The sequence below is a fragment of the Phytophthora ramorum genome (genome assembly GCF_020800215.1).
Source record: "Phytophthora ramorum isolate Pr-102 chromosome Unknown Phyram_PR-102_s0001, whole genome shotgun sequence".
Classification (NCBI taxonomy): domain Eukaryota; phylum Oomycota; class Peronosporomycetes; order Peronosporales; family Peronosporaceae; genus Phytophthora; species Phytophthora ramorum.
Genome location: NW_027150647.1, coordinates 4285703 through 4312731, shown reverse-complemented (window position 1 = coordinate 4312731; position 27029 = coordinate 4285703). Strand labels below are relative to the sequence as shown.

Below are 27029 nucleotides of genomic sequence, written 5' to 3'. Positions count from 1 at the left end.
ACGCAGGAATGGGAAAGCGATAAACAAATCATCCTTATTCTACTTAGATGGTGCGCCAAAGTTTAGTTCTATCGTCGGCCTTACAAGTCGACTGCCGGGGCTGCGAAGCTCTCCCAGATGAGGGGGTAGCCGTTCTCCTCGAGGCGCTGCTTGAGCTCAAGGGCGTGCTCGCTCGACTGCGTCTCGACAACGCACTTCACCGCCACGTGCGAAATGCTGGCGTGCACCCAGGCGCGCTCGTGGTAGATGTCCTTCACACTCACACCGAAGTCGCGCAGGAAGCAGGTCAGCTGGGCGATACCACCCGGACGGTCACTCACGGTTGCCACGAAACGAACAAGACGTCCGTCGGCAGCCAAACCACGGTCAATGACGCGGCCTAGGACAGGGGTGTCAATGTTACCGCCCGTAAGGGGGAGCACAACGCGCTTGCCCTTGAGCTCCGGCAGCTTGTTGTCGATCAGAGCGGCCAGTGAAGAAGCACCTCCACCCTCCACTACGACCTTCTCCATTTCGACGAGACGCAGCACACTAAGGGCAATCGAACGCTCCGACACAGTCACCACCTTGTCGACGTAGCGGCGAGCGATCTCGAAAGCGTTATCACCAACGCAAGGCACAGCCAAACCATCGGCGAGGGTGGGCTGCGTCGGCATGTGTACGGGCTTCCCAGCCTCCAGCGCCTTCGTAAAACTCGAGCAGTACTCCGGCTCCACACCCTGAACAAGAAAGTCGTCAGAACATACTCACCCACGCTAGCAAAATGCTGTTCGTCACGGTAACGTACAATTACTTGGACGTTAGGAGCAAGAGTCTTGACAGCAAGTGCGACGCCTGCAATGAGGCCGCCACCGCCCACGGGCACAATGATGGCATCGACGTTCGGCACCTGGTTCAGGATCTCAATACCCATAGTACCAGCGCCCGCAATGATCTCGGGACGGTCGAATCCGTTAATGTACACCATGTTCTGTAGCAGAAGGAGCAAAACACACATGAGCCTTCCCCACAACTTGCTAATTCTCGTCACAGCCATCTCGTCCGTACCTCGTCACGCACAAACTCTTCAGCCTTGTCACGCGCCTCAAGAATGTGCTCACCGTGCAGCACAACACGCGCACCGAGTTCTCTGCAGCGCGCGATCTTGGTCAGCGGCGCGACCTTGGGCATGACACACGTTACTGGGATGCCCAACAGCTGACCATGGTACGCCAGCGCCTGAGCGTGATTGCCAGCCGAGGCCGCCACGACTCCGTTCCTCTTCTCCTCTTCCGTCAGCTGCAGCAGCGCGTTGCGGGCGCCGCGCTCCTTGAAGCTGCCCGTCATCTGGCGGTGGTCCTTCTTCAGGTACAGGTCGTAGCCCATGCGCTGCGACAGCAGCGGCGAGTACTCGCACAGCGTCTGCTGGATGCCGTCGCGGATGCGGTAGGACGCAGTACTCACATCCTCGAAGGTGATCGACTCTGTAGCATTGACACATTAGTTCAACATGGATGATGTAAAGTGTAGCCATCTCAGACGAGCGGTCACGTACCATCGGCAGAGTCGGAGAAGGCACGAGTCCCCAGCGCCAGCGACGAGCGAGAGCGGAGGGCGGCGCGACGGAGAAGCAGCTTCGTCAGCGACATGGCGGATGCAAGAATGAAGCAGCACGTACGTTACTGGCTGGGGGACGCGGCAGTGTCTAATCAGCTGATCCAAGATGGCATCCTATCAGCAATTTGTTTTCGCCCCATCCTTGAACTAACGTCAGCTGGATGACTCGCCTCCTGAATGAACTGAATGAATGGAGCGAGCGTTGACTTTTTGAGTTGCACTCGTTGCATTCCAAGTGCTGGGTCGATTTTTGTATTAGTTCATGGTGTTCACTCACAAGTACTTCTTCACGTGTGCTGCTAGTGCGTGCTCTTCCTCGGAGTCGCCTAGCGCTGCGCCCTCGCCACCAAAGTCTGACGGGATGTTCTCCGAGTCGATTAACGTCTCCAGCTCTTTCAAAATGGCGCTGCCCTTCAGCATGTGGACCTGCGATTGCAAACATACACGTTGAATCAATACTTGCGCCGGGATTCCAAGCAAACAACGGTGAACGCACCTTTTCACGAGTGACGGGGTCGATCAGTGGCTTCACCATGCGCCAGATCATGTTGAACCAGCCGGGGATGTTGATGATGAAAATGTGCGCACTGCGCTCGGGGTAGTGCGCACCGGTAAACGCGGAAGCGCGCTTAATGAAGTCCAGCACTTCTCCGCCCAGGTCGTACATACCGATACCCGTTACATCCAGCACCGTGATCGAGCGGCCCGAGTCGTTGGGCTCCACCACTCTCCATAGGTACTCCGTAATGTACATATAGTGACGCAGCAGGTCGTCGATTGCGAGTCCCTCGCGCTTGAGTGCCGGAAGGTCGATCTTGCCTGGTCGCTCGTAGTATACGGGCAGGCCTTCGCGTGTCTTGCCGTGGAAGTACTGCGGGTAGTACTTCTTGATGATCTCAAAATTAGGGTGCGGCGACACCAAAATATTGTCGATGTCGTTCTCCTTTCGCCACTCTAGCGTATTCAGGTAGCGTGCTCGGCCCTTCTCCACGTCACCCTTTTCACCAGCAACGAATCGTGGTGAAAAGGCAATTGGTCCTCCACTAATTGCTTGGGTTTCAGTAGGTGCGGCCTCTGAAATATCGTCAGTGTGTGCATCCGAAACAGGAGATGTCGTCTCCGTCAGTGCCGGTTCCTGATCCTGATCCGCCTCGATCACTTGGATTTTGTCAACCACAAGATGGAAAAGAAGGTCATTGCCCACTGCTGCCACTGCTTTCTTCGATCCTCCGATTGGTGACATGACGGGGCTCAAACGCTTTTGTCCTTGTGATCCAGATAAGCTGTGATACGAACACGGACAACACGAACGCTGCTTGTCAGTCCTGGCGGTATTAAAGTATCAGCAATTAGAACAAAAGTGCCTACCACATGACGAACTGCGTGATCTGTGAGACGGAAAGGATTAAACCGAGTACAATAGTAATCTGCATAAGGCCTTCAAACGGCGTAGCGCAGTAGAACGAAACCATGCAGCTTATCAAGAACAGGCCGCCCAGCGTCCCTGGGAAGGCTACCGTAAAGGTAGAAGGAAGCGACGATATAACTGGCTGAGGTCCTGAGTCTCGTCGTGTGACTGGTACAGGAGGAGCTCGTACACATCGGAAGGAAACTGCACTCGAGCAAAACAAAATGTTAGCGACGATTGATGTCACGCCCACTCGTCATGAGCATTGTACGCACCGAAAACCTTCGACATCGACACGATGTGTGGTCGCAGAGGCTGACAACGCGCTGGTGTCGTCAGCTCAATCTGCTTGGAATTTGAAAGTAGGCTGTTAACATCATTACCCAGCAGCCGCTGCGGTATATGAAGCTCTTCACCGTCGCTCAGCACAATAACGCACGTGTCCTTTTGTTCGAAAGCACCCACCAAAAGCTCCGTGCTGAGCTCTACGTTGCGCTTGACTAATCTTTCCGTTGTGCTCGGCCCGCTAAGAGGCCCGGACACCATGCTAACAACAAGCACCGTGGGCGTTGGACGCTAAAATCATTCACACACACTCACTGTCAGTTGTAGATATCTTTCACATCCTCTACGCCTCCCAAAAACATACCGTCACGGTCGACTTGAGAGCCATTTCCGTCGGTGATTCAGTCGCTGTTGCCTCTATTTCTTCAAAGTTGCTGCAAAACCACAACCAACGCCTTCATTAATCCACCAAAAAGTAATTTTCACCGTACAACTCCAATAACCTACCCGGACGCAGCCGAAATGAAGGTCTGCATGGTCTCCACCGTCCACCGCGGCACAAAGTCAACACTCGTGGCCGTATGTACAGCGTTATTAACGATGCTGACCCAGCTGCTCGCATACTCGAACGAATCGGCACGCAGAAACATCAGCAGTGTCTTCCGTTTCTGAAAAAGACAAAAAAAACAGTCTTAGCACTACACCACATTGCAACCCCCAGATCAACGCTCGTACCGACAGCACAGCCACAAAGTAGGACGAATGGCCAGGCTCCACGGTGCCCGTGGGGGCGTCCTCGGGCATCACAACCTTGGCGTAGCTGATGTCGGACAGCAGCACCTGACCGCGCTCCTTGCCGAAGAGCTCGGCCTCCTCCACCTTGCGATAGTAGTGCAGGCTGCGCGTGGACAGGATGAAGAGGCGCTTGGCCCAGCCGCCTCGCACGGCGCCGTCGCGGCGTTTGTCCAACTGCCCCGAGGCCAGAATGCCTAGGTGCGTGCCCGGGAAGAGACCGGGAAGCGACACGGTGCGGAAGCCCTGCAACGACTGCGAGGAGAAGGTGCCCGACGAGGAGCTCATGTGGCTCAGGCGCGGAGACACGTTGCCGCCAGAGGACGTGGTGGACGTCGGCGCGGAGGCCATAGCAGGATCCCCGTGTCTCCACGTGACAACTGCAATTGAACGATTCGGAGGCGCGATTGGGCAAAATGTGGGAGGTTGGAGTTGAGGGACGAACCTAATGTAGGGGATAAACTGTGTACAATCATATTCCGATGTGACAGCTGCTTGAGTCCAACGGGAGATACTCTCCCCCATCAGCGGCAATATCCAGCGCCGGCGTACTTGCATTGCATTTGCACAAAGCATGCGTAGCTTTACACGGCAGGCAGTCTTGGCAAGGCTGGTGAGGAGTGAGTGATGTTGACCTCCAGGAAGTTGGGAGTGTCGGAAACGTGAATAATATTGGAAAAAGACAGTTCATTATATTTCAGAGTCAAATTTGACCAAATATGAGTGCTGGCGCTATAAAGTTGTACACTCATATGCGTTTGTGAGACTAGTCCGCCCCCTCGCTTTGCCAGACTGTGATTGGCTGGCTTCCTTCCACAAACAGACGCCATGTTCTCCGTTCCTCATCTTCGCCTTCATTTCCCAACTGTCGCTGCAGAGAACACCCTTCAACGCACACAACATCCAAGTCAAGCCATGGACGCCTCGCAGACCGCACTCAAGATCAGCCACAAGGGCGAGCTGCACCGCCTGCGTGTGGACCTCGCCTCGTTCTCTCTGGAGGCGCTCTCTGCGCTCTTCGCCGAGACGTTCGGCCTCGCGCCCGGCAGCTTCGTGGTGCAGTACACGGACGCCGAGAGCGACTGCCTGAACGTGACGTCGCAGGCCGAGTTCGAGGAGGCCTGCCGCGTGTTCCTGTCGGGCGTGGACGGCGCCAAGTCGCTGCGCTTCGTGGCCGTGAGCCGTTCGCACGTGGCCTTCCAGGAGAACGTGGCCGACCCGATCCTCAAGGCCATCGAGAAACTCGTGGAGACGCTCAACGTGGCCATGGAGAAGGTCAAGCACGAGCAGTGGGCCGAGAAGGCGCAGCAGACGGCGCAGACGGGCCTGAACCAGACCAACGAAGCACTCAAGACCGTGGCCAACGACGCTCGCGAGTCACTCAGCGCCGCCCACCAGCGCATCCAGGAGATCCCATTCGACCAGCTCATGAAGGAGACCACGGAGGGCATCAAGTGCGCTGCTGAGGGTATCAGCGAGTTCGCTAAGGAAGTCGTGCACGAGATCAAGAACATGAAGACGCCCGCGGCCCAGACGGAGGTCGCCCCCGCCCCGGAGGTGCAGCAGCAAGCTGAAGCTGTGGTTGAGGCCTTCGAGGAGCCTGCTGAGGTCCCCGTTGTTGCTACCAGCGACAGCGAGTGGGAGCAGGTGACGGAGCAGACTCCTGTCGCTGTGGAGATCCCCGCAGAGGTGGAGGAGGCCCCCGTCGTCGTGGAGCCTGCCGCCCCCGTTGTAACGGAGGAGGAGCTCAAGTGGTCGGCTGAGCTGTCGATGGTGCGCGACATTTTCCCTGGTGTCGAGGCTGCTATTGTCATTGACCGTCTGGAGCAGTGCAACGGCAACGTGCAGGTGGTGTTGAACGCTCTGATGGAGGAGATGTAAGCGCAACGAAGATGGACGTAACTCTTTCGACGTAGGAAGAGGAGAGCGAACTTGAACGTGCTTCAGTGCCAGCGATACCAAGAGCCAGGATTATCCCAAGGACATAATTCTACTTGACGTGAGGTTTCAAATCGCCAATATATTTACCATTTTCCAGACGCTTTGCTTGAACTTCGATACGGGTACAGATTTGTAGCGTCTCCCGACTTTACGGGTACACATGTCGTGTTGGACTTCATCAATCGCTTCCAGTCGTGATGCATGCGTCGTAGTCCATCGTTGTCTGGTCATTGATGTTTCCTTACCAATAGCACAGTTTAGCCAGATGCAAAAACGCTGTGGAGGCGTGGTCACGACGAGAGTCAAGGAGAACTCCACCTTGCGACGAGCTTTCATCGACGAAATCAACAAAGACGATTTGAATAAGCGAATGCAGACCTCATGAAGCTGTATCTGGCCCAACTCGATGGTTCGTGGCTCGAGACTCATGATCCTCGCATGAAGCAGTTGTGCGGTAGAGAGATCCCTGGCGACATTTGTGCGATTGTATTGGGAATCAATGGTTCGTGGCTCAATGCTGTGCAGGAACTGTTCAACGAGTCGCTCTTGCGTGCAGCAGTCAGGGCTTGCTCCCGTTGTTGCGCTGCTGCGCAGAAGCTCAAACCCGGTCACACCGACTGCATCTTCACTTCGAAAGCACGTGGTCAGGGCCCTGAGCAATGACACAGCTGACTCCTGTGAACAAGAAGCGGAAAACGTCAGAGCACTGATCAAGGGCTGTACATGAACATACATGTGCACGATCTACGTTGGTTGGAAGAAGGGCAACGAACGAAGGCACACGCTTGGATATTATCAATACACTGTGCTACGTCGAACCCACCAACCTGGTAGCAAAAACCACGAACTTCTGCAGCCTTAGCACTGTTGCTTTCTTTATTCTTGTCCAGAAGCGACCTGCACACACCGGAGGACGACTGCCACCGACTGCAATGTCGCGCTGGTACTCACTCACCTATGGCTGCGATTACTTATTTCTTCAATCTGCACGCGTCTGCCAGCCCCAGGTCTTATTGCACCCGGATTGGCACGCTTCCCGATTATCCAAACGCGTGGGCAATGTTGTGCAAGTAGTTATCAAAACGCTTGAACCGACTGTCCAGACAGAAGTGGATTGTCTGCTCAAACGATTCGCGGGCGCGTTCATCTGACACCTCAGGCGCCAGCGTCGTCACGATGTGGTTGATGTCATCACGCCCTGTCAGTTCCGGCATATCCGCTGGCACCATCAACAGCAGTAGAGACACAAGAAGATGCATGTGCCTTCGCAGCACGCAGTACGCCGTGCAGGCTGTGTCGACAAACTTCCCGAAGTCCTTTCCTTCCACTCCGCCCAGCACATACGCCATTTCGTTTGTGAACACAAAAGGTGTCCGCTCACGACGAATTCCCAACTACAGCAGATACAACAATCACAAGTTAGAACGAAAACAAGCTGACTAAGTTGCAAGCGCAACATTTTACCTTGTAGTACTTGAGGTGACCAAGGAAGTGACCAAAGTCGATGTGGAAGTAGCGACCTGACGACGCAATCTAAACAACACAATATAGTTGGCAAAATGCACGAAGGAACAGTGCCATCACACTCAGTACACACGTACCATGATGTTGTCGTTATGGCGATCGCCGATACCAAGGACACACGTTGCCACACAGTAACCAGCGGAAGAGCGACCGAAAAGGTCGACGGCAGCCTTGTGACTTCTACCGTCAGGGTTGTTGGCACGAATCCAGTCGGAGAAACTGGGATCCTTAAACGTGCCCATCATACCATCACGCCTGTGCACCTCAGCAGTCGTGACAGAGTTCGGCACCATCTGAAGGATACCCGTCATCGGAGATGTAGCCACACACTTGTATGGCTCCATTGCCAGATCCAGACCCTCATCACGCCACATTTCATCCATCAAACGGATCAACTGCAGCGTCAAACAATCTTGCCGTACGTCATCGCCGGCCTTGAACATCACCGTCACCGGATCACCGCCTTCCTCAGCATTCTCAAACACCAACCACAGCGGCTTCTTCGCCGAATCCATCACGCGGCACTTGCTCACGATGATCTTTCCCACTTCAATACGCGGATCAAGAGGCAACTGGAACGAGCCCGGCAGAAGCTCGTTTAATGCCTCCAAACCCTGCTGCATCGCGCGCTTCATTTCTGCCGCGCCGTCTTTTTTCTTCGCCTTTACACTCTGGCAAATGCGCTCCAGCATCCCTCCCTCCGAGAAAAGCTTGTCCTGCAACTTCAGAATCGCACGCATTTTCGAGCTACACACGTCCAAGTACGCGTTCAAGATCGTGCCGTACCGCTCGCGGTACTGGTCGTTGTGCGCCTCCACCTTCATGCTCCAGAAAAGGTCGAAACCGATCTGGTTTGGATTCTTGATGGCTCGCTCGATCAGCATCATGGCCAATGGGGAAACATGGTGGTTCTCAAACTTGATTGCCTGTACAAGCTGAGGCAGAAAGTAGCTGAAAGTCGTATCGGCCATCTGGCTTAGCTTCTGCACCGCGAACGAACGCACGCCTTCGTGCGCAAATTCTCCATTCAAGAACTCGATGTAAGCCGCTTGGTGGTCAGGTACAGACCAGCGAGGAAGCAGCTTCAAAGCCTCTTCACACTCATCTCGATCATCCCAGTGAACGCAGGAGAGGATCCGCGGAAGGGCTGCGGGGATATCGATGAATTCTTCACGGTGCATCCACAGCTGCTCCTTCTGGTACGGGCTGAATCGATACAGCGGGTCCAACAAAATAAGCTTGCGCAGCTCGTTCAGCTCGGATTCACGCTGAGTAGAGCTGTGCCCACTACAACGAGAAGTTGAATCACGTCGATCTTGAGCAACACTCTCCAAAATGTTTCTGCCATCGAGTTGATCGTTACTCTCCTCTGCACGAGGGCTTTCCGCAGGGATCGAAAGGCTGGCGCTTGATTCCTCGAAGCTTCCATTGCTGCTACCAAAATCGTTGAAGCTAGAGTCGCCCTTCGCAACCGTCGAAATTGCTAGCATCCATTCTTCACGGTCTTGCTTTGTTTCAGCTGAAATAATGTAATCACGAGATGAACCCATCGGTCGTACTTTGAAACACCAAGTCTGGCGAAGCTTGCGTGTGCCCTTATTCACAGGAGCTGTCGTAAACTTTTGGTTCATGTCGTCTGCAGTGGTCACCGAGCAGTTACGCAGAGTAATCAGCTTACGAGGAGCAGTCTCATCGTCAGCGTAACTAAGTGTGCAAGTGCTCTGGTCTACAACAAACCAACGACGGCGCCAACGTGTCAATGAAGAGAAGTTGCCCACTTTCTGAAGCCAACCTTCCTTGCGAAGCATCACGGATCGACTGCTCGTAATAATGCTGCGTCGATGAGAACGATCACTTGCTACTGATTCATCGTCGTCGCTCCAGTCGAACTTGATCGGTGAATCAAACTTGGACAACTCAACCTGGATCATGGGCTCATTAGGAAGCGTCACATGAGGCACTGGTCCCTGGACGCAGGAGTGCAAGTTGTTGTACATGTGTACATACTGCTGGCCCTGCGTGAGCGTATCATCCACGTCAAATGCGTTCACACCTGTTACCAGCATTTTCTCCTCAGTAGCATCCATATTCGCGGCTGAATTACCAACAACCTTCTTCACCCCCAGAACCGTCAGCTGGACGCGCATGGTGCGCGTCACGTTGCAAATGTCAATATTAAACTTGTGCCACAAGGAATCTTCCCACTCAGCGTAGAGTAAATCGTTCCGTTGCGCCTTTAATCGAACATCACTGGTGTCGATCACGGCATTTTCGAGCAGTTGGCCACCATCGAACAGCTCAATGCGAACGATCACACTGGAGCTTGTCAGCGGGATCCGGCTCACAACGGCTTCTTCACTTGATCTCTTCCTCACGCACGTAGTACGGGGAATGTTCAAGACACGGCGAATACGGATAGCAAACGGCTGCTGAACAATCCCGGAAGGCAACGACGGATTGCGGTCCACTGATTGTCGTTCCCATTCATCACCCAGCGTCGTCATCTGCAACGAAGTCGATCGTTCACCATCAAACATATCGGCAAATTGGTTCACGATATTGTTCATCGACCCAGTGCTAACGGGAAGGTCCCTGCCGATGGTCAGATTCATCATAGCCGTTTCTTGGATCACTGACTCGTGGATCACCGTTAACCGAATCGTCTTCTTTGTCAGCAAACACTCACGCACGTGAACGTACTCGTTCAGCACACGGAATCGGTCAATCATGTAGTCACGGTATCCTGTAATTTTCAATCGGTACTCTGCGGGGTTGTAGGGCCTCAACGGCGCAGCATCCAGAGCCTGCTCGTAGCAATTAAAAATGTGCTCCACAATCTGTCCAACCGTGTCACCTGTCGTAACAACCATTCGCACATCGGTAATGGCCTTCGCACTCACTTCCTGCAACTGGAACATGCGTTTGTACGTGACGTGAACTGCGCTAAACTTCACCACGTCACAAAGTCCCTTCAACCACCGCTGGTACTCGGGTTCCGAATCCGCACAAATCGCCCACGTCCGCGCAGTAGTAACCAAAAGAATGCCGTACGGCTCCGATTTGGACTCCATCGGCTGCAACGAGGACACTCTGTCCAAATCAATGCGCCCACGCTCCAGCGTCTTCTTCTCGTCACGACTCAGCGGAATGCCGTTCTTTTCCGGCTTCTTCTTGAAGTACGCCAACACGCTGCCATTGAGCTCCATGTACCGCTTCTTGAACGCCTTGTTCTTCTCTCCTTTCTTGCGGAGATAGCCTCCCATGTGGTTGCTCAAGTGCTGCGTCAACGAGATGGGTTCGTCCGAAATGATCAAGTTGGCCGGAATCCTCGCCACCGTCTTGAGCGGCGTGATCAGAGCGAACTGGTTCTTCTGGTTGGAGTTGTGGGCAATCCAGTCGCCCTCCTCCACCTTAAACTCGGGTGTATTGGCTCGCACCTCGAGCTCTGCCGGAGAGATCTCTTCGTGGGCGATTTTCAGCACTTTACCAACCGCCGAGCGGAAGTACAGCGACTCCTTCGAGTGGTACAGGTCCGGCACGGGCTGCCAGCGCTTGTCGTCGCCCATCATGCTGCGGCCGACCTTGGCGTACGGGTTCAGCGCCTCGAACGAGGGCACGAGCGACACGTCCACGTTGCGGAAGCTCGCGCCGCTCTCGTAGCTGTTGTACGCGGCCGAGATGAAGGACGACGCCGTGCTGCTGCGCATGGAGCTGGCGGAGCTGCCGCCCCCGTTCAGCACCGACTGCATCGACTGCCGCGGGTTCAGACTGAACATCTACTCACACCGAAAAAGAAGTTAGTATTGCTGCATACCTAACGGTTAATAGCAACTTCTTGACGTACTGTGGTCTTTTACGCCGATAATCCCAAGCGGCTTTGCGTTGGGCGTCTGTGGGTCGGAGGAAGCGCCGAGAAGCAGGCAGGTGCACGCCGTGTCCTCCTCAGACACAAGACTGAGCTCTGTAGGTGAGCTCCTCCAGACGGGGGCTCTCTTCCGCGCTGTGTGGCTGGGCCGGTTGTTGGCCTTGGCGTCAAATTTCCTTCTTCCCCTCGCCCGCCTTCCTTCCCGCAACCTATCCCTTTATGCTAATTATTACCAAAACACCTACCCTGTGGCTTAAATCGGAGACAGAACCTGCGACAATGGATATCGACGCTAAAACGAGCATCGAAAATGACGGGGGAACCCTGGCGTGTCACTCTTCATACCGGTGCTTCGAGCTTGAAAGGAAACGTGGGTTCACTTTCGTAAACCTGCCGATATTGCATAGTGAAGCTTTGCGCGTACCTTTCATCTCGTAGGGATTTTTCGTGCGCGATCGGGACGATCAATCTCTCAGCGGTGATGCCCATGGCTCGCCGTCGATGGTGTGCACAGGATTGCTCGAATCTGAAGGCGCACGATCCAGCTGCAAACATGGCCGCCAGCTGCGTGGCAGTGATTGTGTGGCGCACCGAATACGTCACTAAAATGGGGCGTAGTGACATTTTATATACACTTTTGTCGAAGCGTCGCGTGCATGGCCTCGGCGTCGAGCGCTCGCTGTCCGCCGCTGTGTCGGCGCAACGCGCTGTGGTGGAGCCAAACGTACGGCCACAATGAGGATGCTAGGCAGCGACCTGAAGCTGCTGCAGTCGCACCATCTGGCCGCGATGGCTTCTACCGCGCTATCCGCGACAACTGCGTAGATCAAGTGCAGCGCTTCGTAGCTGAAAACCCCGCGGCTGTGTTCACTAAGGTGGGTGCGCTTCGCGTGAGATTGAACGAACTTGGACTCACATCTGCTCGTGTTTGTGGTGCTCCTTTGCTGGCAGGATAGATTTTCGTAAGTGCCGTGCAAGAGAAATGAACAGGGCAATGGCTTACTGGGGTGCTATGCAGGGCAACAATCAACGGACGGCTTTGTATGTCGCCAGCTTCTTCGGGCGGCACCAAATCGTTCGAGTCTTGCTGCGTCACGGCGCTGACAAGTACGTCGCTTTCCTTGCGCTGTGAATTGTACAGTTCGGCGTTGCCAACTAGCACCGTGGTATCCTGCTGTAGGAACGTGCAATGCGATGGCATGCGCCCCGTCGACGTGGCCGGCTTTGGATCGACCAACTCCGTCGACCGCATGAAGGTTCGCGCACTCCTGCAAGGTGCCAAATCGCTGCAATGCCCTGCATCGTGCATTCTGTCCTAACGCTGCTCGTCGTGCGTGGCGTAGGCGATGCCTGTCCTCGAGTTGTCATTCGTCTCGACGACAGCAAGGGCTCTTCTACTGCTGGCAGCAAAACTCGCCGGCTGCAAATCCACTTCAGTGAGGCCGTAGATGATTTCACCCTTGAGGACATTGAGGCGAGCGACGGCTGCGAGGTCGTGGCCTTCTCCATGCTGCGTCAAGATCTGTTCCTCGTCACGGTACAGCTCGTCAGAGGCAACAGCGCCAGCGTGGAGGTTCCTGCAGGCGCAGCGCGATCAGCAGGCGGCCGTTGCAACGCGGGATCTGGACCGTTCCAACTGCAGGTTTCCTCGCCACAATAGCACGCTCCCAGCTGGCCCCATCGCAAATAAAGCAACGTTGGCAGAAAGCGACTCGGCCGCATTTCGACGAATGGCGTTGGTTTTTGCCCTATACCTCCAGCTTCGCGGTCTGGGGGCTGTATCCGCTCAGTAGGCGGGGCGACATCTGCCTCCTCTCCACTCAACGATCCGTTGTCACTCCTGGCGGGCGGGTAAGCCCTCCCGCCCGTTGCGGGCATACTCAACTCCATAGATTTCGCCGGATGGGTGGTCAAGCAGGGTTTCTGTTAATGCGTCTTTCGCGCGCTTCCTCCCGCGCAATGTGTTGCCGACTGATCGCCTCGTGAAAGAAAGGAGGCCCCAGCCGCCACCGTTCATTCGCGAAAGCCAGCAGCAGAAGCCCAGCACCAAATCACCAATATGAAGAAGTGCGTACGCTGGTCCACCGTCACCGTGTACGAGTTCGGCGTAGGCCTGGGTGGTAGCGCGGTGCCCAAGCACGGCGGGCCCTCCATCGGCCTGGCACGCGAGCCGCGCTGCGTGTGGAGCACGCCCCTGGACGACGCCGCCATGACGGAGCATGACGACGTGGAGGACGAGACGGCGCCGTCGCCCCCCAGAGCCTGTAAGGGCAAGAAGAAGGACGCATCCAAGCGCGCGCAGCGACGCCGCAAGGTGCGCTGGCTCAAGCCCCTGGAGCGCGTGACCATGCTCACCAAGGCCGGCTGCAGCGAGAAGCGCATCTACCGCATGATGATGGAGTCGTCCGAGATCGCCATGTCCCGCCGTCTCACACTGAGGGTGCTGGAGATTTAAGGCGTTTGGACTGCTGTTTGGTGTCTTCTGTCCTCGCGGACATGAGCGGATCATAGAGTTTGGAACGAGGAAGGGCATGAAGCGGCCACGGGTGGCAAGGTGTAACATACCAATAATTTACGAGGAGGAAGAGGAGTTTATTCAACACATTTCGCTGGTGGGTTTTGGAGAGGCCTGAACGTCTACCGTCAGCTTCTCGCCTGAAGGTTTGGGCAACGATATTTTGCGGCACTTATGGACTTTACCTTCTAAGAATAGGGCCTGGCTAATCGTGTCGCTACGGTCTGGGCAGGTTAAAGTTGAAGCATGACACGATTGCTTCGGCTTCGAGCCGCTGTTTCTCAATCTGCCCCTGAGGCTTAAGTGTCGACATGTCGTTGTACACGCTCAAGCACTTGCTGAATGACTGCAGCACTCGGTTGTCGCGCACGAAATGCGCTTCCGAGAGGAAGCGAGAGACGCTCGAAGATGTCTGGCGAGCGTTCAACGACTGGATCGAGTCCCGCTTCAGCCAGGGCAAGGTACGGCTCAACAGTGCTAGCTGGCTGCCCAAACCTTGCTCGTATTGACCGTGTCCACTGCAGGGTGTGCATATCGCGACGTTCGCGACAATCACGTGGGAGACCTTCACTAACGCGCGTAACCAGCCCAAACTGAGACCCACTTTCTTCCTGTCCGACACCTTTATCAAAACGTACGGGGTCTCGCAGAAGCGGCCACCGCTGCCCAACGCCAACTTAGCGTCGCTCGAGGACATCAATTTCACCAAGATCGCCATCAGGTTCTCGCACAACCTCACCAAGGACCTCGTCTTCTGTGCGATTCGCGACATGGTGCAAAAGATTGGCATGGTAGCGAGCACGGGAGTGCCAATGTCGATAGCCTTCAATTTTGGTCGACTGATTGCCAAGAACCGATGCGTCTCAGTGCTCTTTGACCCTCTCAAATTCCCACAAGCGCTCGAAGATCAAATCACTCGCTCCATGATCAGCAGCCCGCCGTCGACATTAGGCAATCTGGATGAATTCGACATCTCACCAGAAAACATGGTCGACTATAATGAAGGCCCGAAGCAAGCTGCTACCATGAGCATTGTATTTCCTGACAACGATCAGGAAGCGCTGCCCACCAACCGCAGCGACCCTGAAAATGTCATTGGCACGGACGTTAGTATTGAGGAAGAGCTGGAAATGTACGACGCGTTGCTCTCACCAGGTTCTTGTGCGGGCGAAAGCGCGTCAAAGCACCGCGTAATGGAGTCCGCGTTCAAGCGGCACATTTCCAAGCTGGCAAACGACGTGGATCTCGAGGCGAAGTACGCGTTCGACTCGCAGCTACAGCAAAGACGCGACCTGGATACGATGGCGTTGGAGAATAAGATGCGACGCATGTCCGCAGAGGACTTACAGCGCCACCTGCGCCTGCAAATGCAGCAGCATGAGGACGTGCTTGCCAGCGAGAAATACGATCGAAGGTCGACAGACCCGAAGGCCAGCACGTTCTTCTCCGAAAGCGAGCGCGCGCGGCAAGGTTTTGACGACCAGCGCTATCAGAAGCGCGTGAAAGAGCAGCTCAAGCATCAGCTGCAGGACCAGATCTCCAGCAAGCAGCATGAACGCGTCAATATGAAGCAGAAGCTGCTGCAGGATGATCAAGTGTTTTTGCAGCGAGTCCGCAACGAGCTGGACGCAATCGAGAAGAAGCAGGTGCACGACCGCGAGGAGCTCCGAAAGGTCCTCACAGGCTCGTGGAACCGCGACAGCGGCATGAAGAAACTCGTGGAGACGCGCAAGAAGCAGAAAGCGGCCGAGCGGATCCACCGCGAAGGTGTCTCCATCCTGGCGACCACGCACGACCACATCCCGAAACTCCAGAAGCCCATGACGCCGAGACCCTGCGCCGCGAGGCAAGACGACGACTACTCTGTGGGCTTCGACATCCGGTCGGTCTGCGGGGACTGATTGAGCACAGTAAATAATACACACATGCGTTGCCTCCATCGGAGCCCATTGTCAATGCATTACTTGAGCCACTTGGGACGCGTCAACTGGGGTAACATCACGGATTTGCAACAACTTCAACTTGGACAATGCGCCGCGCACCATCGCGCATGCCATGCATCAAAACTGCGCGTAAAAAGAAAATATCCTCACTCTGTGAAGTCCATTGTTCAGCGTCGGAAGCAGAGCTTCCTGAATGCTGCCAACAAGCAGTGCAGCAAGCTCGATCGCTTTGCACGGGTTTTCACCCAACAGCCCCTCGTTGGCTACATATTTTTTGCTGTTTGGCCACCTCATTCCGCGACTTGCCACCCACCGTAGAAGAAGCGAGAGAATCCTCCCCGTAAGCACGTCATTACGCGCGTCATGCACGGCCGGGCGTCGGACGCGTCCCTCACGGCCTCGTACGCCTGCTACGAGGCCAGCAAGAGCTTCGACAACGTCGACACGTCGCTCGTGCCGAGCTTCGGCGTCATGAACCCATTCGCGCAGGCGGGTCGGACCGCGGCGGGCCAGCGCTGGCAGCCCGTGCCCGGGCTCTTCCACTCCAAGGAGTCTCTGTACTTCCGCGCGGCCGTGGGGCAGCTGCTGCAGCAGGCGCACGCCGAGATCTCCCCCACGGACCTCGAGGTGCGCGCCAACACGCCCGAGTTCCGCGTCGAGGACGGCGACTGGGTGGCCCACAAGAAGCAGCGCAAGTTCGCGCTGGACACGCCGCAATTCCTCAACTGCGTGGCGCGCATCCCGGCCGCGCTCATCATCTCGCAGCATCAGGTGTCCCACGCCGTCCCCACGAAGCTCGTGAGCGGGGTACTCAGGAAGAGAGGCGAGGGCTTCAAAGCCTTCAAGAAGAGGTACATGGAGCTGGACGGCAGCACGCTGGCCTACTACAGGAAGAAGCCCGAGAAACACGGCATCCCGCTGAGTCGGGATGAGAAGAAAGGCTGCGAGAAAGGAAATATTGACTTGGAAAAGGTGTCGTCCCTTCAGCCCATGGACAATAAGTCGGAGCCCTTCGGTTTCCTGCTGGTCACCACGGCCAGGACGTGGGTGCTGGCGGCCGAGTCGGAGGTGGAGTATCATCGCTGGATCAAGGCCCTGTGTGGAGTGGTCAAATTCAATGCGATCCACGTCATGTACAAGAGGCAGTTCCAACTACGGGAGGTGAACGCCCAGGCTATTACGGACGTCAGGATGGCTGTGACGACTAGTGATACGGTGGGAGAGATCGTGGAGCACATTTTCAACTGCTACAAGCAGGCGCTGGACGCAGCTCCGCTGAAGCCATATGACCCCACTGAGTACCTGCTGAAGATCACGGGATATCGCGACTACATGATTGACCGCTACAGGATGCTGAACGAGTACGTTCACGTGCGAGAATGTCTGCTGACCAAAAAGACAATCCGACTTACAGTGGTGCACAAGTCGATCATTCGGGAGACAGCCATGATAAATCTCAGTATTCGCAACAATTTGCAGCTGGCAGGCGATCCAAGGGCGAGCAAGAGTTCGAACCAACTGGATGAAATGTTGGAGACCGAACGTTCCACGTCACTACAAATGACAACGCTCGGGGAGACTGAATGGGACCAGAATCAACCAAGCCGAATTGCACCTGTTCCAAGTGTAATGGTTCAGGAACCTTTCGCGATTCGGATCCACCGCGTCCTCAACATCCCACGGACCACGTGCGTATTAAAACGAACGAGTGAAGCGGCTACTGTTACCCGGGTTGATCTCGCCAGCGCTAGCGTTGTGGTTCGCATCGCGCTGTTTGATGGTGGCCAGTTGCTCGAAAATGGTGTCGTGGATACGATCGACGTCCGTCTCAAGGCCCAACGCAACGACTTGCTGTTTGTCGAATGGAGCAACCCTGTCTGGCACAAATTCAACATCGATATTTGCGAGGTGACGCGGACAATGCGCGTGGAATTGACAGTGATTGGTATTAAGAAAGTCATTGGAGGCTCCAGATCGAACGGCCAAGAAGAAAAGATGCTTGTGACTGGGATCAATGCGTTCGAAGTAGATGGCATGCTAACACAAGGTCCGATTTACGCCCGCATGCATAATAACTTGCATTCCTGCGTACAAGGACCAATACCGCACGTGGTGCTGCCGAACGAATCATTGATCCATGTCGAGTTCAGCAAGTTTAGCGCCCCAGTCAAATTTGACTGGAGTGACACAGATATGCTTTCATCGAGCATTCGCCCTCATCGAGCTAGTATCGTCCAGAGCAGTCGGTCAAGCATGCTGCATAAAGAAGGCTGGCTTCGGAAGGTGGGGAACTATAAAAGCTTGACGCGTTGGCGGCGGCGCTGGTTCATCGTGGACCAGGGCACTTGCTCGCTGAGCTATGCCGATGACCAAACCGCGGCACGTAAACAGATCTCGTTGAAAAGTTGCTCCGTCAGTACGGCCGACGATATGAACCAGACATTTACAACAGCACCCGTGAATAGCGGTACACGACGAGTACGTCAAACGTGGTGCTTTAAGGTGCGACCTATGAATTCTTCTCGAGAATATATCATGTCGGCGGACACAAAACAGTCTCGTGAGGCGTGGATGCTTGCGATTCAAACTGTTGGAGCCAATGGAACCATTTTCAGCGAAACTATCACTCTAAGTGAGACAAACAACGGCGAGGTGTTATTTTTCGAGGAAAGCCCACGCTCAAGCTATAGCAATGAACAACTCAACAGCCTGAGTGTTTCGTCGTCTTCGTCGTTAAAACATGCGCGTCGTCACTCGGACTCGTGCAGCAGTGACAGCTCCAATCAGCGCGACTCGTGTCTAAGAGATCTACGCAAATTGATTTTGTTGGACCCGCTGTACCCGTTTAGCCCGTACCAAAAGTCCCAGCTGTGGATGTATCGCGAGGAATTGACCGACATTTTTCCAGCATTGCCGCGAGTGCTGTCCTGTGTCCACTGGGACGACCTTGGAGAAACTGACGAGGCATTGGCATTGTTACCGCGTTGGGCCGAGCCTGACCATCAAGCAGCCTACATCGAACTTCTGAATGGCGAGTTTGCGCACGAAGGCGTTCGCACGTTCGCGATGCAGAAGCTAAGTCAGATGGCTGATACGACTTTCAGCTACTTCTTACCACAGCTTGTACAAGCCATTAAGTATGAAAACCACCACGCATCTCCTCTGGTAATGATGCTGATCGAGCGAGCCATCAAGAATCCAAACCAGATCGGTTTCGACCTTTTCTGGAGCATGAAGGTGGAGGCGCACAACGACCAGTACCGCGAGCGGTACGGCACGATCTTGAACGCGTACTTGGACGTGTGTAGCTCGAAGATGCGTGCGATTCTGAAGTTGCAGGACAAGCTTTTCTCGGAGGGAGGGATGCTGGAGCGCATTTGCCAGAGTGTAAAGGCGAAGAAAAAGGACGGCGCGGCAGAAATGAAGCGCGCGATGCAGCAGGGTTTGGAGGCATTAAACGAGCTTCTGCCGGGCTCGTTCCAGTTGCCTCTTGATCCGCGTATTGAAGTGGGAAAGATCATCGTGAGCAAGTGCCGCGTGATGGATTCGGCGAAGAAGCCGCTGTGGTTGGTGTTTGAGAATGCTGAGGAAGGCGGTGATCCTGTGACGGTGATGTTCAAGGCTGGCGATGACGTACGGCAAGATTGTTTGACGCTGCAGTTGATCCGTTTGATGGATGAAATGTGGCGTGAGGAAGGTCTGGATCTGGCAATGGAGCCATACAAGTGTGTGGCTACATCTCCGATGACGGGTATCCTCCAGATTGTGCCAAACTCAGTCACAACAGCTGATGTTCACAAGCGCGGAGGAATCATGGGGTCTTTCAAGGATCCGATTTTCGCAGAGTGGATTCAAGCTAATAATCCCGATGGAAAAAGTCACAGGGCCGCCATCGACTTGTTCGGCCGCTCCTGTGCTGGCTACTGTGTTGCAACCTACGTTCTTGGTATCGGCGACCGTCACAACGACAACATCATGGTACGTTATCATAGATGGTTTGATTGAGTTGGGTTGATCTACGAACTCGTTACTGACCTGGTTACTCCATTTGTGCAACAGATCTCTTCTGCTGGTCGGTATTTCCACATTGATTTTGGCCATTTCCTGGGGCACCTCAAGTACAGCGTATGTCAACTGCATTTTATTTAGTCTGTTGGTTTATCCTCATGGAGTTGTGTGTCCTGTTTGTAGATGGGAATGGCGCGTGAACGCACTCCATTCGTGTTCACGAAAGAAATGGCCTACGTCTTGGGTGGCACTGAAGGGAAGGCCTTTGGCAAGTTTTTAGAAACCGGCTGCATCGCGTACAACGTACTCCGGCGACACATGCACCTGCTAGTATCGCTTCTACTTGTCATGGTGCCGGCTGATATGCCTGAGCTTACAGGCCGCGACGACATCAACTACATCGTGTCAACCCTGAAGCCAGAGCAGTCGGAGGAGCAGGCATCCGAGTCGCTCCAGCGTACTATCGCTGATTGCCTCGGAAGTTGGTCCAGACGGTTTGACAACACCATTCACAATCTTGTTCACTGATAAAGAGGCTAGCGAATGGGGGGGGGGGGGGGCAGGATTCGATCAATGAAGTAAAAAAACTGGTTGGTGAGTAGCTGCACCCACACCTTGTTGTTTCGAAAGCTTCGTAGCCTATGCCACCGCGTCGGTCGAGCCGTACTCCCCACCCTTCGCTGACTGCGTCTTCTTCTTGGCCGCCGGGTCTTCGATCAGAGCAGTGAACTCGTTGATTTGCGGTAGTGAGTCTTGCTGCACCATCGCCATGTTAGATGGAGACAGTCGGCCTTGGTGGAACGAGAACGCCTCGGTGATTTCTGGCTTCGACTGCAACTTTGCGTACGGCACCTGACGCCAAGACCCATCGTCAGAGCTCTCCGGGATGTGCGAGAGGCTTGCTCCTCCCGTGATGAAGTAGTATTGGCTACGGATCAGCACCGTGAGCTCTTCCTCAATCTGCAGCAGCCGCGACTCTAAGTCGATGTCGTTCGCATCCAAGCCAAACGGACATTCAATCTCCATCGCGACTTCATCGGCCATGAAGAGGAAGGTCCCCCACAAAAACACCCAAATCGGCGTGTAAAGACCCGAGTTCGGCACAATGACGAAGGTGTAGAGCAGCATGTAGGCAGAAAGCAGGTACTGCAGGTACTGCATGTAGTTGAACGGGATCGGGACGTTGGCGATGTTGAACACCGTCGTGTACAGGTTCGGGAGTTGGGCGATCTTGATCTGCAAGTTATTCGCGTTGGGCAGCGTCAGATGGCCACGCCGAGTGGCAACCTGCACAAGTCGCTTCAGCCAGAGCTCTGTGATCGTAGCACGCAGCTTGTGAGGGGTACGGCGCACCAGAGCACGGTATGACTCCTTGTCCTTGACCACCTTCTTGTGCTCCGAGCCGCACGCATACAGCTCGTCGTACTCTGCCTCGGTCAGTACGCCCGAGTCCTTCAGCTTGTCGATACCGTCACGGCCACGGCAGTCGTGAAACACGATGGCAATGTACAGGAACACTAGACGACGTAGCTCTGTGAAGAACGTGCACTTCTCCAGCACATCGCGCGGAATCGACTGCTGCTTGTGTCGAGCACCTCCAAGCTGCTTTCGCTTCTTGTCCAGTTCGATCTCTTCATCCAGAGTCCTTCCTGCTCGCTTTGCTGCCTCTGCAATAGCCTCGTCGTTCGTGTCCTCCACGCCACGTTCCTTCAGCTCCTCCTTAATGGTGGTGCTCACGTATGCACAACCAGAGCCGACAATCTCCCGAGCCACTTCGGACAGCGACCCCACAGCCACCATCCCCGCTCTCCATTGTGTGAAAGCCGAATTCAATCGGAACGAGACGATGAGCCCCAGGAACGTGTTGAACACCGTCAACGAGTCTGTGAACGCCGTCGAGTTGCGGGTGGCCACCACGAACGGGTGGTAGTGGTTGGCGACTGCAACGACCATGGCGACGGACGCCATGATCAGCGCTCGCACGGGGGCTTGGCCATTCAAGGCGGAGCCGTGCCATCGCAGCAGCACCCCCCAGAGCCGCGACGTATTGTAGTAAATCATCGACTTGGCACTTGGACGCTCTTTCCACAATGGAGTCTTTTACAGATGGGGTGGCGCAAACCTCACACGCATCAATTGCAAGCCACAGGCATTGCACCACGCCCCCATCTTGTATTTCAGTGCTCAGAAGAGTGTACAGCATGCCCCCAAACCCATCAGCAAACAAATCCACGCGATGGTGAACGCTGAGAGCGCACCTCGGATTTTGATCGGCGGTCAGTGCCTGCCACTGGCAAGATGCCAGACACACCGAGCCACTGACCACTCTACCATTCATTTCGTACACCGTTGCCAAACTCCGTTTCCTGCTGTGTTTTCCATGAATACCGGCATGCTATGCGGTGCTCCAGCTGGGGGTGCGTCCTTATTCCGGCAGATGGTCGTTGACTATATCGCGTCGCACTGAGCCCCATTGACCTGTGGAGTTCTGTGATCTGCCACTCCGGAAATCCCCCTCAAGGCTCAAGTCAGTTAGGATGATCTACTACGATGCATCGCACCTCTGGGGCGTGCTGATGCGCTGGCAAGGTTCCGCGCTGAATGGCCAGGCCCCGATACGAGCTTTCATCATGGCGATGATCGCTCTGGCTGTTGCCTTGGTGAACCAGTACCACCCGTTCGTGGTAGCCACCCGCAACTCGACGGCGTTCACAGACTCGTTGACGGTGTTCAACACGTTCCTGGGGCTCATCGTCTCGTTTCGCATGAACTCGGCGTTCGCACAGTGGCGAGCCGGCGTGGTCGCTGTCGGTACACTGTCTGAAGCAGCACGGGACATTGTGGGCTCAGGTTGCGCGTACGTGAGCACCACAATGAAGAACGAGTTGACGGAAGCGTCCGATGCAACGGAGGCTGAAGCCTCGAAGCGTGAAGACACCACCAACAATGAAACACGTCCACGAGTACGTCGACCGTCGGTGGATTTCAAGGCGCTGAATATCCCACAAGACATCCTGGAAAAATGTACGTTCTTCACGGAACTGCGTCGCCTGGTGTTCCTGTACATCGCGATTGTATTCCACGACTGCCGTGGACTGGATGGAATCGATAAGCTGAAGGAAGCCGGTGTCCTAACCGACGCTGAATACGACGAACTATACGCGTGCGGAACAGAGCACGAAATGCCAGTCGACGACAAGGAATCCTATAGGGCCATTGTTCGCCGTACGCCGCACAAACTACGTGCTACGATCACAGAGCTCTGGTTGAAGCGATTGGTGCAGGTCGCCACGAACCGCGGACACTTGACGTTGCCTAACGCCAACGCCCTCCAGCTGAAACTCGCTCGGCTTCCCAACCTGTACACCACTGTGTTCAATATCGCAAATGTCCCGATCCCATTCAACTACATGCAATACCTGCAATTCCTGCTCACCGCGTACATGTTGCTGTACACGTTCGTCATCGTGCCCAGGTCCGGATTGTACACTCCGCTCTGGGTATTCATGTGGGGCACTTTCCTTTTCATGGCGGACGAAGTTGCGATGGAGATCGAATGCCCGTTTGGTCTGGATGCGAACGACATTGACTTGGAGGCACGCCTTTTGCAGATCGAGGAAGAACTCACGGTGCTGATTCGCAGTCAGTATTATTTTGTCTCGGGGGGCACTAGTCTTACGCGCATTCCGGAGATCTCCGTTCCAGAGCGGAAGCCATCTCTAGACCAGCCCAAGCCTGCACCGCTCCAAAGTGATTTCTCGTTCCACCAAGGCCGTATCTCGGCATCGCACGGTGCCATGCTACAGCAAGGATCGCTACCCGAGATCAACGAGTTTACAAAGCTCATTCGAGATACAAATTTGACCAGCAGCAGTAATAGCAAAAGTAGCGGCTACGGCTCGGACTCTGCGGCGTAAACTTTCTCGGCCGCCTGAATGGGTATTGATCTAGCCAAGAACGAAACAGCGGTGGCGACGCTGCTGCCAAGGTGTTCTCTCCTTTAATCCAAATAGCGTTTGCGTTGGCAAGATGTTTGATGCCTTTCATTCTGCTAAGTAGTGGTATGTCCCAACAGAAGCTACTCAATATTCCGTGTGCCCAACTGGAAGCAGTTCCTGCAGGAGGACTATGCTCGTATTTTTGTCTGTCGTCTACAACACCGTAAGCATCGAGAGACCGCGGTACACCATCCTGTTTGACGATGTTCACTACAACAATCAAATGCACAGACACAGGTATTATGAGTTCGTCGAATCGAGAGCACTGGATGACGGCATTTACCTGCTTCCCAAAGAGTCTTCGGGGTCGACAATCTGTCGCTGGATGTGCTCGACATCAAACCTGGTCTTGTCCCCCAGAGTGTAAGTTTCAACCAGGCTGAAACCATCATCGCGAGCGGCAGCGTCGAGCGCACTGCACGCCTCGATAAAAGTCATAGCCTCGAACTTGGCGTACGGGAGTTTTGTTGCCTCCACGAACTTCTGTAGGCGGAACTCCCGAGCAAGCTTGTTGACAGTGACGCCGTCTGGCGATTGCACGTGTTCTGTGTCGACAACGTTAATGCCAAGCTCTGTGTCGCTCGTCATGCTACGACGATTCCAATTAGCCGAACCGAGCGAGACGTACACGTCGTCGACGATCACTACCTTGCTGTGGATGTACAAGCCGCGTGACTCCTTTGTTGTGTAGAGCTGAAACTTGTCTGGAAAATGAAGCAGAAGAGGGGACACCATGTCGTATAGGTACTTGTCATAGCCTGTGTAACTCGCCTCGACAGTTCTCTGAACAATAACAACGAGGCGCGTGATGCTGGGCATGACTTCAAGAAGGACATCCAGAAGCTCTGGTACGAGAATGAAGTATTGGTCCTGGATGAAAATGTAGTTGCGCGCGTTTCGAATAGCTTTGATACGGGCATGCAAGATCGACTGCTCTCCCATCGGTGCAAAGTCAGTGTAGCCGTCATAGTCTGGGCTGTACGTGCAAACAAACTGTACGGCGTGCGATCCATCTTCGGGGACCACGAGCAAGGGAATAACATCTTCAACGGAAGGAAGCGCGGAGAAGTCTGGGTTCTCAAAGTCAAGTAGGTCGTCTATCAAATCCTGCGACGGCTTTGGCTCTGAGTTCCATCGTGCAAGGAAGTTCGTTGCTACATCCTTGGTTGCAGGCCCAATAATCCGAGCATGAGCATCCAACCACCCTTTGCGATTCTTTCTCTCGATGCCGGCGCGCTGCCGCAGTTCGTGCTGGTCGTGCTCTAGTGTATCCCAGCGGTTCGAAGTGAGGTCGACCCCTCCTACGTAAGCTACGAGCTCACGGCCCTTACGTATCACCACAGACTTCTGGTGATGTGACGACGTCGAGTGTGGCAAACGATCGTCGAACACGAAACGAGCAGGGCCGCTCGCTTCCGGCGGTGACAAGGCGTTGACAAAGCCTCGGACCTCCAAAACCTGCTTTCTCTCCGTCAAATTTGACCACATTAGCATGCGTACGTCAGCTCCACGCGTCACTGCACCCTTCACTAATTCGTGCAAAGTCGTTTTCTCTTCCAGGGGCTTGAACGGCACGTTGCACACCGACCAACCTGTCATATACACGAGGTCGCGTTCACGGACCTGTGCGATGTCATCCGCCACGTCGCTGAAGTAACCGGCTGATGCCGCATAGATCTTCACATGGTTCCCCGTCGTAAAGAGCGCGTGGCTCGGTCGCTCGAATCCATCTCTCGCCGTCCGCATCTCCTTCGCCGTGAGGAACCACTTGTCTGGCTCCAGAACAGGCTGCTCGAATGACGCGCGCTCATTTTTATCCGACACATTGGCTCGCTGCTGCGGGTCCGGGAAGAAAGGGATCGAGCGACTCAAGTCCTCTGTCGCCATGGTGTATCGAGAAGGAACGCAATGCAGCAACACCTTGCTCGTTTTGCTCGCGTCCTTTCACGGAACATGGCTGCTTTTCCCACTTTTGTATGATGGCTACATTTTGTTCGCATTTACCTGGACAAAAACTCGATACTAAAGAAAGCAGCTTGCATAAACAAGTAGGAATTGTGAGGCTGTGCTCTAGAGATACCAAGGCACCATGGTCAAGGCCAGCGACCACAGCGCCGCGGAGGTGAAGCGCGTGAACCAGCAGCTGGAGGAGCGCCACTACGAGTTCCGCTCCAATTGCAACGATGGCGAGGGCGATGCCAGCGCGTGTCACAGTTGGGGAGAGTGGCTGGCGGTCGTGGACAAGAACTACAAGGATGCAGGTGGGCGGTGGCAATGATCTAGGGCTATTGCTTGCTCGAAGGGTTTGTTGTGTCGGATGCTAATTGAGGCCGTTGCAAAATGTGTGTGTTATTGCAGCTAAAATGTACGAACTCAACTGCTCCAAGAATGGATACCCGGCCTCCTGCTTCAACCTCGGACGGCTAAAACGTACGCTTGGTACACGATGGGCGGTGGATAAGGTTGTATTGACGTCGTGTATTTGATCTTCAGTTGCCGGCAAGGGTGCGGAGCAGAACGATCCAGAAGCGTTCAAGCTCTTCGGTGAGTTGTGTCACATGGTGATGACAGTACCTTGGTTGGACTAACATTTCGGCTGGGTGTGGATTGGTAGAGAAATCGTGTGCTGGAGAACACGCTGCTGGTTGCCACCACGTGGGCTTCATGCGTACCCAGGGCATTGGTTGCGAGAAGGTTGGTGTCGTTTGATGTATTCTATGAAAGTACATTTTCTTCATGGTCATCGTTGTTTTGCTTGTTTTGCTTGTGTAGGATTTCGCTAAGGGTCTCACAGCTTTCAAGGAAGCGTGCGAGCGCGACGATGCGAACAGCTGCAATCGCGTAGCGACCATGTATCTGTCGGGTAGCTCCATTAAGCGCAATGTGCTGGAGGCGAAGACGTATCTGGAGAAGGCCTGCGACGCCAACTTCGCACCTGCGTGCCACAACCTGGCCGTGATGTACAAGAAGGGCGACGAAAGTATCCCCAAGGACGAGGCCAAGTATCAAGAGTACCGCACCAAGACGGAGACGCTCATTGAGCAGGCGGGTGGCATGTCCTCCATCAAGTCGGCCTGAGTTAGCCCGTATCACTCGCTGCATTGGTGTGAAGACAAAAGAAGAGTCGAGAGCTCCTAGCATGATAGTGCAAACA

General features: G+C 54.7%; 12 protein-coding genes across 12 annotated transcripts; 7 read left to right on the top strand and 5 right to left on the bottom strand.

Moving 5' to 3' along the window:
* Positions 1-80: 80 nt before the first annotated feature.
* KRP23_1083 (L-threonine ammonia-lyase) lies at positions 81-1628 on the bottom strand (the record flags this gene model as incomplete). The annotated part of the gene is made up of 4 exons (XM_067881123.1): positions 81-719; positions 788-970; positions 1048-1463; positions 1535-1628. 4 exons carry the CDS (start codon positions 1626-1628, stop codon positions 81-83), a joined length of 1332 nt encoding a protein of 443 aa, XP_067751651.1.
* A 241-nt stretch (positions 1629-1869) lies between these two features.
* KRP23_1082 (SEC14 cytosolic factor) lies at positions 1870-4432 on the bottom strand (the record flags this gene model as incomplete). Its single annotated transcript, XM_067881112.1, has 7 exons — positions 1870-2022; positions 2093-2879; positions 2965-3208; positions 3280-3580; positions 3654-3723; positions 3797-3957; positions 4025-4432. 7 exons carry the CDS (start codon positions 4430-4432, stop codon positions 1870-1872), a joined length of 2124 nt encoding a protein of 707 aa, XP_067751650.1.
* A 564-nt stretch (positions 4433-4996) lies between these two features.
* On the top strand, positions 4997-5962 carry KRP23_1081 (uncharacterized protein; the record flags this gene model as incomplete). Its single annotated transcript, XM_067881100.1, has 1 exon — positions 4997-5962. The coding sequence occupies one exon, from the start codon at positions 4997-4999 to the stop codon at positions 5960-5962; it is 966 nt and encodes a 321-aa protein (XP_067751649.1).
* A 1100-nt stretch (positions 5963-7062) lies between these two features.
* KRP23_1080 (Phosphatidylinositol 3-kinase 2) lies at positions 7063-11900 on the bottom strand (the record flags this gene model as incomplete). The annotated part of the gene is made up of 5 exons (XM_067881089.1): positions 7063-7416; positions 7487-7555; positions 7624-11322; positions 11391-11396; positions 11757-11900. The coding sequence occupies 5 exons, from the start codon at positions 11898-11900 to the stop codon at positions 7063-7065; spliced, it is 4272 nt and encodes a 1423-aa protein (XP_067751648.1).
* Positions 11901-12067: 167 nt separating this feature from the next.
* Positions 12068-13071, top strand: KRP23_1079 (uncharacterized protein; the record flags this gene model as incomplete). The annotated part of the gene is made up of 5 exons (XM_067881077.1): positions 12068-12286; positions 12368-12373; positions 12430-12518; positions 12592-12686; positions 12755-13071. The coding sequence occupies 5 exons, from the start codon at positions 12068-12070 to the stop codon at positions 13069-13071; spliced, it is 726 nt and encodes a 241-aa protein (XP_067751647.1).
* A 399-nt stretch (positions 13072-13470) lies between these two features.
* KRP23_1078 (uncharacterized protein) lies at positions 13471-13866 on the top strand (the record flags this gene model as incomplete). The annotated part of the gene is made up of 1 exon (XM_067881066.1): positions 13471-13866. The coding sequence occupies one exon, from the start codon at positions 13471-13473 to the stop codon at positions 13864-13866; it is 396 nt and encodes a 131-aa protein (XP_067751646.1).
* Positions 13867-14237: 371 nt separating this feature from the next.
* On the top strand, positions 14238-15827 carry KRP23_1077 (uncharacterized protein; the record flags this gene model as incomplete). Its single annotated transcript, XM_067881055.1, has 2 exons — positions 14238-14387; positions 14451-15827. The coding sequence occupies 2 exons, from the start codon at positions 14238-14240 to the stop codon at positions 15825-15827; spliced, it is 1527 nt and encodes a 508-aa protein (XP_067751645.1).
* Positions 15828-16232: 405 nt separating this feature from the next.
* Positions 16233-20405, top strand: KRP23_1076 (Phosphatidylinositol 3-kinase 2; the record flags this gene model as incomplete). Its single annotated transcript, XM_067881044.1, has 3 exons — positions 16233-19847; positions 19929-19994; positions 20061-20405. 3 exons carry the CDS (start codon positions 16233-16235, stop codon positions 20403-20405), a joined length of 4026 nt encoding a protein of 1341 aa, XP_067751644.1.
* A 111-nt stretch (positions 20406-20516) lies between these two features.
* Positions 20517-21938, bottom strand: KRP23_1075 (uncharacterized protein; the record flags this gene model as incomplete). The annotated part of the gene is made up of 1 exon (XM_067881033.1): positions 20517-21938. The coding sequence occupies one exon, from the start codon at positions 21936-21938 to the stop codon at positions 20517-20519; it is 1422 nt and encodes a 473-aa protein (XP_067751643.1).
* A 476-nt stretch (positions 21939-22414) lies between these two features.
* KRP23_1074 (uncharacterized protein) lies at positions 22415-23794 on the top strand (the record flags this gene model as incomplete). The annotated part of the gene is made up of 1 exon (XM_067881022.1): positions 22415-23794. The coding sequence occupies one exon, from the start codon at positions 22415-22417 to the stop codon at positions 23792-23794; it is 1380 nt and encodes a 459-aa protein (XP_067751642.1).
* Positions 23795-24154: 360 nt separating this feature from the next.
* Positions 24155-25762, bottom strand: KRP23_1073 (Phospholipase D beta 1; the record flags this gene model as incomplete). The annotated part of the gene is made up of 1 exon (XM_067881011.1): positions 24155-25762. One exon carries the CDS (start codon positions 25760-25762, stop codon positions 24155-24157), a length of 1608 nt encoding a protein of 535 aa, XP_067751641.1.
* A 202-nt stretch (positions 25763-25964) lies between these two features.
* Positions 25965-26953, top strand: KRP23_1072 (putative beta-lactamase HcpD; the record flags this gene model as incomplete). Its single annotated transcript, XM_067881000.1, has 5 exons — positions 25965-26136; positions 26234-26305; positions 26369-26419; positions 26490-26569; positions 26648-26953. The coding sequence occupies 5 exons, from the start codon at positions 25965-25967 to the stop codon at positions 26951-26953; spliced, it is 681 nt and encodes a 226-aa protein (XP_067751640.1).
* Positions 26954-27029: the final 76 nt, after the last annotated feature.